The sequence below is a fragment of the Hemitrygon akajei genome, chromosome 32 (genome assembly GCF_048418815.1).
Source record: "Hemitrygon akajei chromosome 32, sHemAka1.3, whole genome shotgun sequence".
In the NCBI taxonomy this organism is placed as follows: domain Eukaryota; kingdom Metazoa; phylum Chordata; class Chondrichthyes; order Myliobatiformes; family Dasyatidae; genus Hemitrygon; species Hemitrygon akajei.
This window is the reverse complement of record NC_133155.1, coordinates 15,964,717-15,984,346: the sequence shown is the minus strand read 5'-3', so window position 1 is coordinate 15,984,346 and position 19,630 is coordinate 15,964,717. Positions and strand designations below refer to the sequence as shown.

Here is a 19,630-nt window from a genome sequence, read left to right as displayed (position 1 = left end):
GGGTCTGTGGGAGGAGCCACAGGAGCTGTCAGACAGGGGTCTGTGGGAGGAGCCACAGGAGCTGTCAGACAGGGGTCTGTGGGAGGAGCCACAGGAGCTGTCAGCAGGGGTCTGTGGGAGGAGCCACAGGAGCTGTCAGACAGGGGTCTGTGGGAGGAGCCACAGGAGCTGTCAGCAGGGGTCTGTGGGAGGAGCCACAGGAGCTGTCAGCAGGGGTCTGTGGGAGGAGCCACAGGAGCAGTCAGCAGGGGTCTGTGGGAGGAGCCACAGGAGCAGTCAGCAGGGGTCTGTGGGAGGAGCCACAGGAGCTGTCAGCAGGGGTCTGTGGGAGGAGCCACAGGAGCTGTCAGACAGGGGTCTGTGGGAGGAGCCACAGGAGCTGTCAGCAGGGGTCTGTGGGAGGAGCCACAGGAGCAGTCAGCAGGGGTCTGTGGGAGGAGCCACAGGAACAGTCAGCAGGGGGTCTGTGGGAGGAGCCACAAGAGCAGTCAGCGGGGGTCTGTGGGAGGAGCCACAGGAGCTGTCAGCAGGGGTCTGTGGGAGGAGCCACAGGAGCAGTCAGCAGGGGTCTGTGGGAGGAGCCACAGGAGCAGTCAGCAGGGGGTCTGTGGGAGGAGCCACAAGAGCAGTCAGCAGGGGGTCTGTGGGAGGAGCCACAGGAGCTGTCAGCAGGGGTCTGTGGGAGGAGCCACAGGAGCAGTCAGCAGGGGTCTGTGGGAGGAGCCACAGGAGCAGTCAGCAGGGGGTCTGTGGGAGGAGCCACAAGAGCAGTCAGCGGGGGTCTGTGGGAGGAGCCACAGGAGCTGTCAGCAGGGGTCTGTGGGAGGAGCCACAGGAGCAGTCAGCAGGGGTCTGTGGGAGGAGCCACAGGAGCAGTCAGCAGGGGGTCTGTGGGAGGAGCCACAAGAGCAGTCAGCAGGGGGTCTGTGGGAGGAGCCACAGGAGCTGTCAGCAGGGGTCTGTGGGAGGAGCCACAGGAGCAGTCAGCAGGGGTCTGTGGGAGGAGCCACAGGAGCAGTCAGCAGGGGGTCTGTGGGAGGAGCCACAAGAGCAGTCAGCAGGGGGTCTGTGGGAGGAGCCACAGGAGCAGTCAGCAGGGGTCTGTGGGAGGAGCCACAGGAGCTGTCAGCAGGGGTCTGTGGGAGGAGCCACAGGAGCAGTCAGCAGGGGTCTGTGGGAGGAGCCACAGGAGCAGTCAGCAGGGGTCTGTGGGAGGAGCCACAGGAGCTGTCAGCAGGGGTCTGTGGGAGGAGCCACAGGAGCTGTCAGCAGGGGTCTGTGGGAGGAGCCACAGGAGCTGTCAGCAGGGGTCTGTGGGAGGAGCCACAGGAGCAGTCAGCAGGGGTCTGTGGGAGGAGCCACAGGAGCTGTCAGCAGGGGTCTGTGGGAGGAGCCACAGGAGCAGTCAGCAGGGGTCTGTGGGAGGAGCCACAGGAGCAGTCAGCAGGGGGTCTGTGGGAGGAGCCACAAGAGCAGTCAGCAGGGGGTCTGTGGGAGGAGCCACAGGAGCAGTCAGCAGGGGTCTGTGGGAGGAGCCACAAGAGCAGTCAGCAGGGGGTCTGTGGGAGGAGCCACAGGAGCTGTCAGACAGGTATATCTAGTTCACCACAGTCACCAGCGCCAGCTTTGGTTCAACACATCACCACGTGTACGTTAATCCAGATTTTCAGCATCTGCAGTCTCCCCGCTGTCATCGATGTCCAAAGAGTTTAAAAAAAAAGAGCGCCGTGTCAGGTGGGTGTAAATCACGTGACTTTGGATGTCATGTGGTTTCATAATGGCGCTCAGCGACAGTTCAAACAGCAAAGACCCCATTCCCGGACCAAATTAAATAAATTACACCCGCTAAATTCCACCAACACATTCAAGCGCAGCAAGGTCGCATTTATATCGCTTTTCCTCTCTCTGCGCATAGGGTGTTTGTCGGCTGTTTTGTAGCTGCCTGTAAGGAGTCGAATCTCAAGGCTGTATAATGTATACATAGTTTGATGAACAAAGTACTTTGAATATCTGCCTTTTGCAAATAAACTGTGAAACAGGTTTGCATCTCAATCACTCGATGAACGCTCACTGTACCTGGCTCCGGATTCCTCGAACAGTTCCGCCCATTGATCCGGGTCAAAGAAGCTAGCTGTGAATTCGGGAGCGAACTCGCTGTACTCGAATCCCGGTGGGTAGTTCTTTGTCATAAACTCCACATACTCGCGTAAATGGCTCCCTTCCCAATTCCACCAGAACCACTCGCTCCCGAAACTGGGCACCGAAAATACTCCCCAGTGGATGAAAATCCCAAATTTGCTCTGGTCGTACCAGCCGGGTAAAGGCCTGCTGTCAAGACTCTTCCAGTTCGGTTGGTAGCGGCGAGCGAAAGGTTCTCCGGTACATAAATACACTGTAAGGAAAATAAAACTCCAGCAACTCTTCCATCCCGTGATCGACATCCTTTGCAAATTGAAGCAGGAAATGGTCGCGCGGTTACGTCACTATTCAAGTACTGTTATCGGCAACAACAGAACGGCAATATCTTCGCATAAGTGGAATTTTTAAGGCATCGTTCTTATTCAAAATGATAAAAGTTTAACAAGTAGCACTGGCCCAAAGTACACGACTAGCTCTTTTCAGCTGTATATAGATATTTTTTTGGATGTGATTTGTAATTGAAAATGTAATCATTACTCCTGCGCCAGCGTTGATAGAAATGACAATTGTTATGAAAATGACTGGATTTTAAACTTTTGGAATAGTTTATTAATAGTGTGAAGACAGGAAGATGTATCCTTTCTAGGCTGAATGGCTTGTCCTTTTATAGAGAAAGACATCTTGGAATTCGCTGCTGGACTCCTATGAGGGCACATCTTGCACAACTTCCCATGGCCCCAGAACGCATTCAACACAGTCAGGGAAGCTCACCGAAACCTGGACCTGCCAAGGAGAGCTGGACTACGCACGTCATTCTAGAGAAATGCAGTAGAGTTCATCTCAGCAAGCTGCATCACTTGCGAGGTGCAGAAACGGCACGGCGGCGGACCGGAAAGATCCACAACGGGTGGTCAAACCTGCCCAATGCATCACTGGCATCAGCCTACCCACCATCAAGGACACACAGACAGAACGGTGCCAGTAACGTCGTGAAGGATCCCACGCACCCTGCTCATGGACTCTGTCAAGTCACTTTTTATTGTCATTTCCACCATCACTGCTGGTATAGTACACAGTAAAAACGAGGCAACGTTTCTCAGGATTATGGTGCACGATGGGACTGGGACTCCCATCAGGGAGTAGGCTACATAACACCCACACCAGGGCCACCAGATACAAAAAAATGGTTACTTTCCCCAAACAGTAAAGCTGATCAACACCTTCACCCTTCCACACCCTCAACCACCACTACTATATTATTTCCTGTAAGTCACCTTACATACAGACATTCCTTGGCAACATAACTTTATGGACATACAATCAAGCAATCTATGTATATGTGTATGTATATAAGCAATCATATATATATAGTGTATTATTGTGTTCATTTTAATGTGTTTTTGTGCTGCATAGAATCGGAGTAACAGTTATTTAATTCCTCTTCTTACTGGTGTACTGGAAATGACATTAAACAATCTTGAATCCAAACCAAATCACCCAAGTACACACAATGCTGGAGGTGCTCAGCAGGTCAGGCAGCACCTATGAAGATGAATAAACAGTTGATGTTTTGGGCCGAGAACCTTCATCAGGACTCAAGACCCAAAATAATACGTCATGCCATTTTCACCAATTTCAAAATTCCTCACTGGTGGCTTCTGCAAAATGAGCTCTGTGCAATACAGTGCCCCGAATTTGCAATCAATGACAATGCTTTCTTCCTGGCATGGAGAAAAGAAAATAGAACAAAAGATCACTGCAAATGCTAATCAATGTCATTTCAAGAGCTCTTCAGTCTTAATGATACTATGCGTAATGAATTTAAAGAATTCTCACAGACAAGAATTTCTAAGCATTACAAAGTGTGCCTAAGGCTGGGAAGTTTTAAGCTGAAATATCATAAATTAATAATCTTTTCAAATCATTTATGTTTTGAAATATTCTCATCTATTTTTGCAAGGCAATTTTGGTATAAGCACATAATTTAATTTATAGAGCTATCCCAGTTGCTCCCCCAGCATTAAGGCCCTAATGCATGCCTTATACCTGGTTCCCAATGTAAACTTAAATTCACCGGACCAATAACCACACCACAAACAGTTCTTTATTCTTTTCACCAGTTTATTTGTTCAAACTCAGCCAGCGAGAAGTTCGGAGCCACACACAACAGAGGGACAGTGTTCCTCTCCCCCGGGGGCTCATGTCGAACCTCTATCAGCAGGTTACATACAGCAACGTTTATAGAGTTCAAAGAGACCATCATTATCCATATATGAAGTTGTTTTCCAGTTCTTAGTTCAAAGCTTGTGGAACTACAAGGTACAGAGGGTCAGAGAAAGAAGTAATCAGCCTTGGAGTATTTATCAGACACACACACCTGTTACTTTACAGAATCAGACAGTTCTGTCCTTGATTAAAACAGAGAAGTAGTTTAGCGATTTCACAACCTCACAGCTTCAGAAGTACAATTAATCATGTGAAGCGAAAACAAAGGATGCAGCTTACACTGACAGAGTACAAAGTCCTTGAAGGTCATTACCCCTGCATCCCCAATATCTTCAAAAACTTCATCACCAAAACAAACAAATTATCCTAAATTCTGTGGGAGAAGAGATTACCAGGCAGCAATTCAAAAAAAAAAAAAGGATGCATTCAAAGTCTCATTGAAACAAAAGCAAGACGAACCAGAAGGTTGAGTAACAAATCAAACCGGTCCTGAACTGTATATTAACTAGCAGGGATACAGCTTTAATAATATTCTAATAGTGTGAAATATCATCAGTTGTGTTTCCCTATGTAGTTTCAATGAGGCAAAGAGTGTTCCACATGAAGAGTGGTTTCATGAGATGGGAAAATTCTCAGGACCAAGGAGCAAATTCTTCACAAAGAAGCTGGTGAGTATGTGGAACAAGAAGAAGTGGTAGAGGCAGATACAGTTCCACTGCTTAAAAGACATTTCAACAGGTACACGGATGGGAAATGTTTAGATGGATACGGGCTAAACACGGCCAAAAAGACCATAAAGCAACAAATTTCACATACGTCAGTGATGATAAACTTGAGTCCAAACAGTAATAATAGACTTTAGTGTCAATAAAAACTTGTTTCATGCTATTTGCACGCAATTTCAAGGGTACTTCGTAAAACAATTAGTTCATAAATTCCTTAAATCTACGTCAAATTCAAGTGATTGTAATGCAGAAGCTTACAAACAGCTATGCTGAAACAGAGCAACTTCACAATTTCCTTTGAAAGCTATATACATATGAATTGCTTTAAATGAGTGGAAATCCATTCTTTAAAAGTGTATGAATCTCTCTTTTAGGAATAAATATTCTATGCAGAAATCCTCAAGTTCTTCATGGATTTACACAGCAATGTAAAATACTATTCTTGCATGAACCAAGAGTTAATTGAATTGTGGAACTGGTTCAATGACTGAATGACCTTTAAATCTAAATGCCCATCAGTGCACATTGGCAAACAATGAAAGCAATTGCCAACAAAATCTTTAGGATCCTAAATTGCAAGTATTATTTACACCAACATGACTTAAAGAGTTAAAGATGTTCTATAGATAGTTTCACCGGTTGAATTAATGTATGAAAAATATCTGCATAGGAAGTACGAATTCCACCCCAGGTCTGCACCTTCTATTAGTCCTGTCATTTATAGACACAAGAGATTATGCAACTGCTGGATATCCAGAGTAATTTGGAGAAATTCAGCAGGTCATGCCCAAAAAATTGACTCTTCATTCTTTTCCACAGGTGCAGTCTGACCTGCTAAGTTCGTCCAGCATTTTGTGTGTGTGATTGTCATTCGTGACCTGTTATTTTTCAAAACTGAGGGTTGATTTCCTTCTGAACACTGTAAAATTAATGTTTATTTTACAAATAAATACCTGCATCAAAATGTGAACCCAGTAACTCTGCTCAGTTCGTTTGATATCTATTATTAGCTGAGAAAAATCACTCTGTGAAAATCCTAAATCTTCAGTCCCTGCCACAAACTCTGTTCCCCAGCTACTGACCATCTCTCTCTTGCTACTTTCTGAACCAAAATACCATTTTCAACTCCTTATATGCTTGAAAAAGAATCTAGTGCTTTCCCAGCGTATATGACAAATACGCTTTCTAGCCGGGTACAGGTATCAATTTTAATTGACATTTCGATGACAAACTCTGCCATCTTCAGCAAGGATGATGTCTGGGCATGCCTAGTCCAGTGGTATTTATACCCCCATTGTCCATCCATCCCGATTGGTTAGCCCTTGTTAAATCAGGTTTCCGCTATCCCACCTTGTTTACAGTCGAATTCCAGTCCTTGCTTGGAGTGAAACCTTTGTTAAAAGTTTTTTCCCCTAGTTTTATTTCAACAGCTTCCTTCTTCAGGTGGTTCCAAAAGCCATTGGCACAACAATATTAAGGGCATCTTGGTCCTCCTGTGGTCAAGGTTAGTTCATTGACCTTTTTGAACACACCTTTACATCAATGTACTTCCTCCAAAGGGGAACTACTACGAACAACTGAACAGAGAAGCCAGGGGACCGCCCTTGTTGCCAGCTATTGCTAATTTCTACATTGAAGACTTTGAGAGGGCTCTGAATTCATCGCCTTTATGCCCCAAATGCTTCTTCAGATATGTTGATGACATCTTCATAGTGTGACCTCCTGGACTCTAGGCAATCCAACAGTCCCGCGACAAACATTCAATTTACGATAGAGATGGAGGTTGCTTCCCATTCCTGACATTCTAATATGACAGAAACTGGACAGAAGCCTCGGACACGGCATCTTTCGGAAACCCACTCACACGGACTCATACCTCCACAATAACAGCCACCGTCACACCTCCCAATGTAGAGCGGTTGTTTCTACTTTGTATAACCCTGCAAAAACTATTTCAGACCAGGAGAGACTCCATGAGGAAATAAGACACACAATGTTCCTACAGAATGGCTACAAGGCGAAGGAGATCAATTGGGCCCTTAAAAGAGCTGATAGGAAAAAACCCAGGAAACCTAACAAGGAGGAACCCGTCACTACTGCCCGTCTTCCCTACATTTCCATAGTTTCTGAAAGGATCACCTGGATCCTGAAGAAATACTGGATTAATACCATCACAAACCCACAAGTAAGCTCAAATCACAGTTTACGTGGGTCCAAGATGACCCGGGAATCAGGACGGCTGGCACTTACGTGATTCTCTGTGAATGTGGAGCAGCGTATACCGGCCAGATGGGACGCATGGTGGAAACCCGCGTCGAGGAGTACAGGAGGTGAATACGTTTGGGTTACTCGGAGAAATCGGCAGTAGCAGAACATTGCATTTGCAATGGCCGGCCATGGGACTGACTTCAACGGCACAAAACTACTCTGCCACACCAATGGCTTTTGGAATCACCTGGTGAAGGAAACTGTTGAAACAGAAATAGAGGAAATAAATTTTAACAAAGATGAAGGTTTTGCTCCTGTAAGAACTGTAATTTGATTGTAAACAAGATGGAATAGCAGGAACCTGATTGGATAAGAACTAACCAATCAGGAGGAACGGACAACAGGGCTATAAATACCACCAGACTAGACGTGCCCAGGCATCATCCCTGATGAAGATGGTTAAAATCGATACTCATACTGGGCTGGAAATCCAAGAAGAGTTTATTCCTCCTTTTATGCTTCTTCAAGAGCACCGAGATCCATTTCCAATACATTGTTCTGCTCCTTGCTGTTTTACCCAAGGTATTTTTTGATTCATGATTAGCAGTGAGGCTGATCATCTAGAATTGCAGCCTGATCTAAATCAACTGGGAAAGTGGGCTAAGGAACAGCAGCTGGAATTTAACTTGGACACGTGATGGATGTTGCAATGTTGGAAAGCTAAACCTGGGAAGGACTTGCACAGTAAATAGAAGGGCTCTGGAGAAGGTTGTAGAACAGAGAGACCTAGGAATATATATCTTCATAGTTCCTGAAAGTCATACCTAGACAGGCTGGTGTGGAAGGCATTTGGTACACATGCCTTCATTAGCCAGGGCACTAAGCACAAGAGTTGGGATGTCATGTTACAGCAGGGCAAGACTTCGCTGAGATGACACTTGGGATATTTTGTGCAATTATGGTAGTCTAGCTACAAGGATGTCACTAAGCTGGAAAGGATGCAGAAAAGATTCACAAGGGTGTTACCAGAACTGGAGAACCTGAGTTTATGAGGAGCGACTGCAGCGTTTTTCCTCGAGGGTCGGACTCTGAGGGATGACCTTACAGAGGTATAAAAGTTAATGAGAGGCAAAAATGAGGTGAGTGGTTGCTAAATATAGATTTAAGGTGAGATGGGAGAACTTTCAGGGGCCAAGGAGCAAATTCTTCACAAAGAAACTGGTGAGTATGTGGAACAAGAAGTGGTAGAGGCAGATACAGTTCCAGTTCCACTGCTTAAAAGACATTTCAACAGGTACACAGATGGGAAATTTTTAGAGGGATATGGGCTAAATACGTCAAAAAAGACTATTTCAGATAGGCAACTTGTTTGGTGTGGATGTGTTGGGCTGAAGGGCCTGTTTCTGACCAGTACAACACTACGGCTAAAATAGTACAAATGGCCCATTAATGAAAATATAGCAGCCATTTTTGTTATTTTCATTGTGACATAATATCTTCAATGCTATACAATTCAAAGAATTTCTCAAAGGTGCAATTCAACAAAAATCAGAATATGTTAACTTGATCAAAGAAATAGATTTTCAAATGGATCTTCAAGGAGGAAGTTAGTGAGCGCAGGAATTGGAGGAGCAAAAAGAAAGGAAATGCCAGAAAATTTGGAGATTAAATTTCAGATTATAATAGTGTGGCGAACAAAAATGAAGACAAAAAACATACCAAGAAATCAGAGCAACAAAATTTCCTAGGCAGTGCTTGAGGAGGGGTCAAAGTGAGTTGAGGATGGTGCAAAGATAAGATACAGTGATATTTACAGTAAAGTTTCATTGTTTAATAGATGTTATTTATAATTATCAATTTACAATAGGTCTCTTTGCTCCACAGCACTAGCCTTCTTTCAGCGGACTGGAGAAGCACACAAAGTTATGAATCAAAGTGTACATCAAATTCATAGAAGCATGAGATCTGTTAAAAACCTAGGGTACCATTACAGCACTAAATACTGTGCATCAAAAAATTTGACACCTTATTGGACACAATGAACTGAAGCTTCAAAACAGAAGTTACAACTTGTCTAAAATAAGGTATGGATCAATCCACAATAGTCAATTCTGCTGTATTTAATATACCACCATGAAACACATTGTTCCAGTAACAGATGCACTCTGTAGAAAAAATATATATTTTAAAACATAGAATTACTCACTTTTTAAAGTGACGGCATATGTTTTTGTAAACTTGTATATAAAAATAATCTGGACATGCAATTTGGGTATGATTTAAAATCATTATTGGTTTCAAGTATTACAGGTTCAATTATCAAAATCACTTAGAACACATTACCCAATCCAAAAAAGAAATAATTAGCTGACAACAATTCTCAGAGCAGTCAGAATATAAAAACATTACAATAGAACAAGTTTAACAGTTCTGGCACAAGATCAAATTCCAATAAACATTAATATACAGTATATACAAATTGTTTATTGCACTATCATACATCTTGACCATGACATTTTAAAACCACAATCACTTAAAACTTATCTATTCATCCTCTTTTCCCATGAAGCTCAATGAATTGGAACCTCTTTGTCCAAAGAAAATTTAATATTTAATACAAAACATATATCCATCAGTCCCCAGGGTCATGGGAGGCATCCAGTGAGTTAGCAGGCATTCCAGATGTGTGCTCTAAATGTCACCTGACTGAACACTCAATTTCAAAGCAAAGCATAAAGTCAGAGCAACAATTTGTAACAGTCTTCTACACCTAGGGCAGGACATGGTGGAAATACCGTTGGATCTGTTAATAACTTGAACATGAATAATATGAGCAGGAATATTGACTACCTGTATGGTAATTAATAAGGCAAACAGAATATCAATGTTGTGGGTTTAAATTCAAGTTATTAGGGTATGGGTATAAACATTATATTTGTTCTTTCAAAGTAAGTTTTGCAAATTTCCAAACATCTTAACATAAGACAGCACGCTTCTTTACTGAAGAAGCATCTGTCCAAGAATGAAAATTATTTACTATAACAAACTCAGGTGCAAAAGCAGGTAATACTACATGAATTCAATTATCCAAGAGACAAATATTGATTATGCTAAGCAAAAATGCCAGCAGGTGATGAGGGTATGCCGGAAACAAATGATGATTTGAAAATAATACACAACTAAAATGAAAGTTACCTAAAAATAACTTCAGTCTTAAAATAAATTAGGTAAAATATTAATGGATAAATAAAATGGTTCTGCCTGCAGCACTATTTCCCCAAGTTGGAATTAACATGATAATTAAATCATCCTTTGTCTTAACACAGACTTTTAACATTTTTAAAACAATCCAAACCTATGGACTCTAAATTTTTGTTCATGTATGAATCTGTGACGTCTGGTTATAAGTATGCAATTTGAAGTCCTTTCTGAGCATAAAAATGAGTTGTGTGTAGAAGTATATTGAACAGGATCACAGATTTGTTTCAATACAGAAGGCCACTTAACACATCATGTCCATGGTAGCACTCCACCAGGGCCATGTGACAGTGAATATCTGAGCATTATGTATAATTACTATTCTACAACAGAAAACAATATGTTTCTTCAAATCTAATCTTGAAGATCCATCTTCTCTTTAACATGTTGTCAAAAAGGTTCTTGACTATGAGTTAATCCTTGTGGTTTTAAATACTTATACAATATTCCTCATACAACACTTTAAAACAATGTTTTGCATTAGTAACTCAGTACTTTGAATCATCTCACCTTATTATGCAGAAATGAGAAACAACTAAAAAGTTGTTATTAACATTTTAAAAGGCAAATAAACGTACAAGGTGTTGGAACCTCTCTTTATAACCCCTCAGTAACATTTGTAATTTTCTATCCTTATAAAAAGGTTCCAGCATAGAATGTCCCCTCAGGCTCTCTTCTCAGTTTTATCATAAACTTACACTTGCTCATCTGAATCATCCAAAATTTCTTCTACCACATTAACTTTGTTGCTTCCTGGATCTTCTCCTCCTGAACTCAAAATCTCTGTGTCGCCTTGAGGCTCTGCAGAAATCCAGTTAGATTCTTCGTTAATTTCCTGAAATTCCGTATCATTGTCGGCGTGTGCATCCAAATCGATAGGCTCATCATCGTGACCTGGATTCATTGGATTTGTACAGCTGTTGCACAACCCAAATGACCTGCCATCGTGCTGCACAATTTTGGCTGCAATGCCGGTAAGTGCCTTCCTGCAAACTTTGCAAATAGCCTTCCTGGACACATGGATCTGGAAAAAGTTCAAACAACACAAAGACATGAATGAAACAAAAACGGAAGGCACAATACTGTTACTAACTGAAATAGAACTTAATGCTCTTGATTAAAAAGCAAATTGCTGGAGGAACTCAGTGGGCCAGGCAGCATCCGCAGAGGGAAATGGACTGTTGATATTTTGGGTCACAATCTTTCATCTAGATCATTGCTCTTGATAATTGCAGAGCTAATAAGACAAGTTATCAATGTTGAGAAGGAGAATAAAATGATGAATTCAATAACAAGATTAACACAAAGCCATATTACAATGCAAGCAAAAAGCACCAACTAACAAAATCAAGACTCATTAGTAATGCAAGTTCACCCACACTTCATAGAATCATAGAAAAGTTCAGCACAGAAACTGTGGTACGTCAGAATGTTTCACGGTTTACAATGTACAGTATATAGAAACACAACTGTGACTGACACACAATGGCAGGAACTTCAGGGTGGAGGAAAGGTGGAACTTATATAGTTTTAGATTTTTTTTGTCATATATTTCCATTAAATCAATGGATGTTAACATGAGATCAGGGTATGCAACTTTCCTCTTAATTTATCAGTAACAAGGAAGAAACCGCAAAAATAGATAAGGCAGGCCAAGAGTTCCAGATTAATATTTGATGTTACCCAAGTGACAATGCCAGTGTGTACCAGCTGATGTTCCTGCCAGGTGCACCATATTATTCACGTTATTTTTCAACAATTTGTTTAAGATTAGGATAAGCACAAGGTTGAGCTCCCATGTCTACTGCCAAGATAATTGTTAACTTAAGTAAACATCAAGACTTCACACTCACAGTCATGTGGTGACTGCGGAGGTGCTCAAGTCGTGTGAATCTCTTCCCACAGGAACCACAAGGAAATGGTCTCTCCCCTGTATGTGATCGAAGATGTCGCTTCAAGTCAGATTTCCACTTCACTGTATGTGTACAGAAAGGGCACTTGAATCTCATCTTTGGTAATGTATTGCAGTCTCCTTTGGAAAAAAAAATGTAGATGTTTAAACAAAATGTAAAATATTTGGAATTCTAAATCTGCACATATCCAGATGAGACAATGCAATACACTTGTGAATTATGACTACAGAACATTCGTAATAGATTTTAAGCAGTTGAAAATCTAGGGAAGCTTAAAACCTGACGTGGAAACTATTATTCTTGTCAAAATGTATCAAAGTATGTAGCAACTTACTGTTTTCCTTTCTGTACAATTCCTCCTTAAAGCTTAATATTGGGCAAGTGCTTATATTTCCTCATGTCTCCTCACTTCCTAATCCATCCTCTTTTTATATCATTCCTCTCCTTGCTGTGTCTAATTTCTACAGGGCTGAGTGAGTTGCTAGCTCGACACTCAACCCAGCACAGATTGAAAGCATGCAAGGAGCTGGCCGGATTCGAACCACTCACCTCAAAGTCTGGTGCTGATGCCACTACACCACAGGCCGGCTCTTAAAGCTATTTATTTGATTAAATAACACCTCTGTAAAAGCCATGAAATCTAATTATGTGTTAATTTGTGTTTTACATGCTATACAAATAGTAACAGTTGCGGCTGTAAACAAAAATCAATTGTAATGGACAACAGTGCCTTTCAAACAAATGGCTATGTACAGCCAGACATGAATGCATTTCAATTGTTTTAATGCCTCAGGTTAGTAAAGCAACAGATTAAAAGATTTACAGTAAGGTAATGAGATACCCAGACACTAAATCCCAATGGTTTGCCTCCACCTTTGGCATTAAAGAAAGCTTACCTGTGCTCTCTCCATTCCAGTCACCTACAACTTCCACAATTGTAGGCACTGGAGGATACCAATCTTCTGCCTTTCGATCTCTCCCTTGAGAAGGTTGCTGGACTGTGTCAGTGTTCCTTTGTGGCAGAGACAGCGCATCTGCCTGATGCCTGAAGTGATAATTCACAAGCGGGCCAATTGGCTCAGAACCCACTACTCTCTTCTCATGATCCTGGGGTTCTGTGTTTATGTGTTCAGACGTTCTTGCACCCAAACTGCACAAGCCATTGCCTTTGTAAACAGCAACTTCCTGGGGCGTTTTGTCATTGGCAAAAGGCATCGGCAATTGGTCTCTGGGGCAGGGAAGGTTTGAAACTGCCTGATGAAAGTTGAAATTTCTCCAGGAATGTCCAACAGTACCTCCCAAATCAGAGTTCTTCTGAGTGTGACCAGAGTTCATCTCTAGACCACGGCTGCCTGAATACAAGGGTGGTGCTTCCCCACATTTAATTTCACTATTACTGGAATGTCTTAAGTATCTCTCTTTTTCACTTATGTCTAGGGATGACTTGATGAAGCTCTTGCAGACATTAATTACATCTGTCATTTGCAGGAAGCTGGCAGCTGACATCACATCGATCACATTTTGGCTTGTGAGGGACAGCCGCCCTGAGTAGATGAAATCCAAAATAATTGTAAATGCATCTGCAGAGAAGACGTCGAATGTGGCTACGGTGGGCTGCCCCACATCCTGGGCGTTATGAAGCAGCAGCATACGGAAGTAGCCACTGCTGGCAAACAGGATGTTACGGTGACCCTTAAAGACTCTGCCCTCCACAATGATGCTGCAGTCACAAAACATTTCCTGTTTACGCTGCTCGTTTAGCTGTTGGAATAAATGGGCTTGGTGTGAGGAGATCTCCATTTTGAGAGCTGCCTGGGGGGCGGGTTACATCAGTCTGAAAAGGACATGAAGAATATTATTTTGCTTAAAGTATAATCACCAAGTCAAATATATATCAATTAATCTCAAACAAGTCAATGTAGCAATTAAAAGGGCTTTGTGTGTGTGTGATTTTTTAAAGTTTTAAATCAACTAATGCAGGATTTAATCCAAATTTAAAATACATATTTATTAAAATATAAATCAAAACAACCAATGTGCAAATTAGATTATACTCACTCCAACCCTACACTAAGATCTGAATACCACTGCCCAAAACAGAGATTTCAAATGGTAACTGAACACCCATTTGAAGACCAAACATTTGTAAATTTATAGGTGGAGGGAGGGGGATTGCAGCTGCAGATTGAATAAATGAGCCCTAATTTAGAGAAATAAGAGGTGAATGTATTGAAATATTTAAGACTGGGGATGAGTGGTGTTAAGTGGGAAAACAGCCAAGGTCAAAGTTCAAATCAATTTTAATTACTGACTCAGCAAACTCAAGAGGCCCTGTCTGTGCAAAGAAAATGAATCTCAGGGGTGTATTTGGTGACATACATGTACTTTAATAAATAAAAATTACTTGGAACTTTAAAATATCAAGTTAAAACAGCATTTTTCCTATGATAATAAACTTGAACTGTTTTTTGCTTTTCCATGGGTGACCATACCTTAACTAGTCTTGAACACGCTCTCTGAAAACCGGTTGCTGTTAATGCCAACTTTCTGTCACTTAAAACTTGCCTTTTTATTGGCCAAATCAACGCATTCACAAAACAAAAAAAAAGACAAACACTTAAATAGGCTACGTCAAAAGATAAAGTTTGACATCACATTCCAGACCTGCTGCGTCCAGCATCCGCAATTATATATATATATATTTTTAAACTTTCAAGTTATGAAACCATTTTACGCGATTTGATAATCTCTGGTCTGCGAACCACACTTGGTACGTTCAGCGGAGTGAACGGTGCTATACAAGTGAAGGCAGATGTTGGCCTAGCAGGGCACAGGTGACGGGCAGAAAGACTGGCTGGGTAGAGACAACTCCAATGGGTTGCAAGTTACCGACCCCAACTTCTGATCTTGGCTGGAAGAAAATGTATGGCGAGTACTTAGTTAAAGAAACAGCCTCCACATCTCCCTTGATATTTACTCATTAGGAATTCCAAATGATGCCCGTAACGTGGAGAGATAAAGGATTTTTATTTGATATCCAAACATTACACCACCTCCTCCCTCAATACGCAACGCGATCGCAACTCGAGCAGAGCATGGCAGCTTTGGACAGGCAGACCTGTTAGTCCCGTGCGGCTCCAGACTACGCACGATTTCTCCACGAGGTTCAAATGGCAGGCTGGTCAAAAAAAAGGGGAGGGGGGTGGAGTAAGAGAGAAGAACGGACGGGTTTAATCCACCCGCTCTCAGCCCTGCGAAGGTAAATAATCGCCCGTGCGCAGGACCCGGGCGGACTGAACCCGGCGCAGCCACGGGGACGGGGAGGGGGAGAGCAGGGAAGCAGCGGGCGGGCTAGCATGCCCCAGAAGAACCAGACTAGTCCCGTTTGGCAGCAATGCCCGTCTCCCAGTGCGTGGTGGTGGGGGTCGCTTGCTCCGTACGCGGGTGACAACACCGCCAGTGCGATAACCGCCCGGCCACCCGCTGCCTTCAATGAGTTCGGGGCTCATCCCGTTATCTATAGGGAGCCCTGCCAATTACAGCAAAGAAATAAAACCCTGAATCTCCCTTACCCAGGTTAAATGTCGGTCTCCACCCGGTTCGACCCGGACGTGCTTTTAATGCCCGGATTTACACCCGGAGGCACTTACAACTGAAGTATTACAAACCACCAAAGCGCATTTTTCCCCATCGCCCTTACCTGTATTTTCCAACTTACCGGTTTTTTAAAAAAAACATTTTCTTGGAATATCAGTCAGCATCGTCTGCGGACCCATACGAGCAAAATCAGGAAGTTCGGCCCGTCGAGTCTGATCCACCACTCAATCATGACTGATTTATTTTTCCCTCTCAGCCTTCTCACCGTAACCTTTGACGCCCTTACAAATCAGAACCTATCACCCTCCAGCTAACCTTCCCACCTTTTTACTGTAGCACGAATTTCACCTCCCCCACCACCTCTGCCCCCAGCCTCTTACCTCTTCTCCCCCTGGTCCCCTCCTCCTTCCATTTCTCTTATGGTCCACTCTCCTCTCCTATCAGATTCCTTCCTCTCCAGCTGGCCCTTTACTTTCCAACCCACCTGGCATCAACTATCACCATCCAGTTAGCCTCCTTCCCCTCCCCCCCACTTTGGTAATTCTGGCATCTTCCCTCTTCTTTCCATTCTGGAAGAAGGGTCTTGGCGGGAAACATTGACTGTCTAGTCATCTGCATAGATGCTGCCTGACCTGCTGAGCTCCTCCAGGAGAGAGGGAGGGAGGGAGAGAAAGAGAGGGAGGGAGGGAGAGAGAGAAAGGGAGGGAGGGAGAGAGAGAGAGGGAGGGAGGGAGGGAGGGAGAGAGAGAGGGAGGGAGAGAGGGAGGGAGGGAGAGGGAGGGAGGGAGGGAGAGAGAGAGGGAGGTAGAGAGAGAGAGAGGGAGGGAGAGAGAGAGAGAGGGAGAGAGGGAGGGAGAGAGGGAGAGAGGGAGGGAGGGAGAGAGGGAGAGAGGGAGAGAGAGAGGGAGGGAGAGAGAGAGAGGGAGGGAGAGAGAGGGAGGGAGAGAGGGAGGGAGGGAGGGGGAGGGAGAGAGGGAGGGAGGGGGAGGGAGAGAGGGAGGGAGGGGGAGGGGAGAGAGAGAGGGAGGGAGGGGGAGGGAGAGAGAGAGGGAGGGAGGGGGAGGGAGAGAGGGAGGGAGGGGGAGGGAGAGAGAGAGGGAGGGGAGAGAGAGGGAGGGAGGGGGAGAGAGAGGGAGGGGGAGAGAGAGGGAGGGAGGGGGAGAGAGAGGGAGAGGGGAGAGAGAGGGAGGGAGGGGGGAGGAGAGAGAGGGAGGGAGGGAGGAGGAGAGAGAGGGAGGGAGGGAGGAGGAGAGAGAGGGAGGGAGGGGAGCGAGAGTGTGTGTGTGTGCGTGCGCGAGTGTATATTGCTTTGGCTTTCCAGCATCTGCAGACTTTTTGTATTTTTAAATATACTCAGTGGCTTGGCCTCCACAGCCTTCTGTGGTAATGAATTCCACAAATTTGCCACCCTCTGGCTAAAAGAATTAAAGAAGCAGTGGAGACTACCTCAGTAAATATATTTATGACAAGGTTGGATAGATTTTTGTATAGTAGGGGAATTAAGGGTTATGGCAAGCAGGCGGAGATGAGTCCATGGTCAGATCAGCCATGATCTTACTGAATGGCGGAACAGGCTCAACGGGCCAGGTGGCCGACTCCTGCTCCTGTTTCTTATGTTCTTATTCCTTATCTCTGTTCTGAAGGTACGTCCTTGTACTGTGAGGCTGTGCCTGTAATTGGAAACATCACCTCCATGTTCACTATCCATGCCTTTCAACATCTGGTACGTTTCAATGAGAACCCCCCACCCCCATTCTAATAGACTCCAGTGGGTGCAGGCCCAGGCCCATCAAACGCTCCTCACGTTAACCTTTCATTCCCGAGATCATCCTCATGAACCTCCTCTGGATCCTTTCCTCGATATGGGGTCACTTTGCATTGCAGAGAAGAGGGCTCTTCCTCTGACGTAACTGGTGCTCTCGTGCAGGGTCGCAAAGTAACACTACTGACCGGCGGACACTGAACAAGCTCTGAGCAGTTCCTACATAGTATACACTCGTAACTGGATAGCAATCAGGCAGAGGGTATCCGGTCACACACCGACTTGCGTCTTGCAGATGATGGAAAGATACCGGGGTGACACACGAGGGGTGATTGATAAGTTTGTGGCCTAGGGTACGAACTTAGGCCTAGGGCTAGGGTCAAATTTAGAAAACCTAGCACATTTATTTTTCAACATAGTCCCCTCCTACATTTACACACTTAGTCCAGCGGTCGTGGAGCATTTGGATCTTGGACCTCCAGAAAGTGGCCACAGATGCGTGATTGATGAGTTCGTGGCCTAAGGTAGAAGGAGATGAGTTATACAGCTCTCGTTACATGCACGTGCAGATCAACTCTTTGAGTGATTATGCAGGAAGTTTGAAATTAATTACTCATCTCCTTCTACCTTAGGCCATGAACTTATCAATCACCCCGATGAGTTACTAACTTAAAACTTTCTGCATAATCACTCAAAGAGTTGACCTGCACGTGCGTGTAACGAGAGCTGTATAACTAATCTCCTTCTGCCTTAGGCCACGAACTCATCAATCACCCCTGCTGTGGACACTTTCTAGAGGTCCAAGATCCGTATGCTCCACGACCGCTGGACTAAGTGTGTAAATGTAGGAGGGGACTATGTAGAAAAATAAATGTACTAGGTTTTCTAAAATTGACTCGTTCTACCTTAGGCCACAAAATTATCAATCACCCCTCATAATCTCTCCAGTCTCTCTTGTAACTGCACCATGCTGCCAATTCACATTAGGCCATGTGCTGTCTTAATGTCAACAGCAGTTACTTGCCCCTACCGTGGGAGTTCAACTTTCATCTACATTTGGACCAAGTGTGTACTGAGGTGTGGAGCCAACTGGTCCTAAGAGGAACTGCTCACTAACACTGTCCATGCCTTCTGTCACTTTGAGAGTAGGCTACTCAGGCAGTTATTGCTCAGCCTATCCTTTGTGAATCAGATGCATCCCACCAATTTCCCAGTGTTGCAGCTGTTTGATGGTGCTGCTGGAGCTCAGCAGTTTCATAATGACAGCTTTTGGGTTTCCAACTTCTGCTATAACCAGTACTCTCACCCTCTCTCTGCAGTACAGAGAGTGAATAAAATTAAATAGTCTGGCTTTGTGATGGGGGGGAAGGGAAAAAAGTCACACAGCTTGGAAAAAGACCCTTCATCTCATTGATTTCACACTAGCTATCGAGCACTCATTACCACGATGAAGGGCCTCAGCCCAAGACGTCGACTGTTTATTCCCTGTCTGACCTGCTGAGTTCCTTCAGCATTTTATAAGGTGTTACTCATTAAACCTAATCTACTGCCATTTCCATTTTACTTTCCAATCGTTCCTATCAACGTCTTCTCAAGTTCTACCTGTCAACTACGTATCAGGGGCAATTTACAGTGGTCAATTTAAAGCCTGCACAAGATTGAGATGTAGGAAGACACCTAATCACTGGCGGGCAATCCACACGATCACAGGAAGAACATGCAAGCTCCGCTTAGGTCAGGACTGAACACAGGGTGCTGGAGCTGCCGTACTACTGTGGTTCCTGTCACACCACACAGCAACG

At 44.1% G+C, this 19,630-nt stretch overlaps 2 protein-coding genes across 4 annotated transcripts in view; both read right to left on the bottom strand.

Annotated features, from left to right (window-relative positions):
- The window catches only part of LOC140719563 (tissue alpha-L-fucosidase-like), a 28,697-nt gene extending 26,218 nt beyond the window's left edge, over positions 1-2,479 (bottom strand). Inside the window, exon 1 of the mRNA XM_073034271.1 lies at positions 2,077-2,479. Within this exon, the coding sequence (XP_072890372.1) occupies positions 2,077-2,441 (365 nt within the window). The 5' untranslated portion in view covers positions 2,442-2,479. The remainder of the gene's footprint in view (positions 1-2,076) is intronic.
- Positions 2,480-9,766: 7,287 nt separating this feature from the next.
- On the bottom strand, positions 9,767-16,688 carry zbtb8a (zinc finger and BTB domain containing 8A). 3 transcript variants are annotated; one of them, XM_073034268.1, is made up of 4 exons: positions 15,588-16,688; positions 13,366-14,303; positions 12,410-12,588; positions 9,767-11,580 (listed from the first exon to the last, which is right to left on the bottom strand). In XM_073034268.1, the coding sequence occupies exons 2-4, from the start codon at positions 14,267-14,269 to the stop codon at positions 11,251-11,253; spliced, it is 1,413 nt and encodes a 470-aa protein (XP_072890369.1). In that variant the 5' UTR covers positions 14,270-14,303; positions 15,588-16,688; the 3' UTR covers positions 9,767-11,250. The 3 variants fall into 3 exon arrangements, with proteins under 3 accessions (XP_072890369.1, XP_072890370.1, XP_072890371.1); XM_073034269.1 differs by having other exon boundaries at positions 16,042-16,688; XM_073034270.1 differs by having other exon boundaries at positions 16,188-16,688.
- Positions 16,689-19,630: the final 2,942 nt, after the last annotated feature.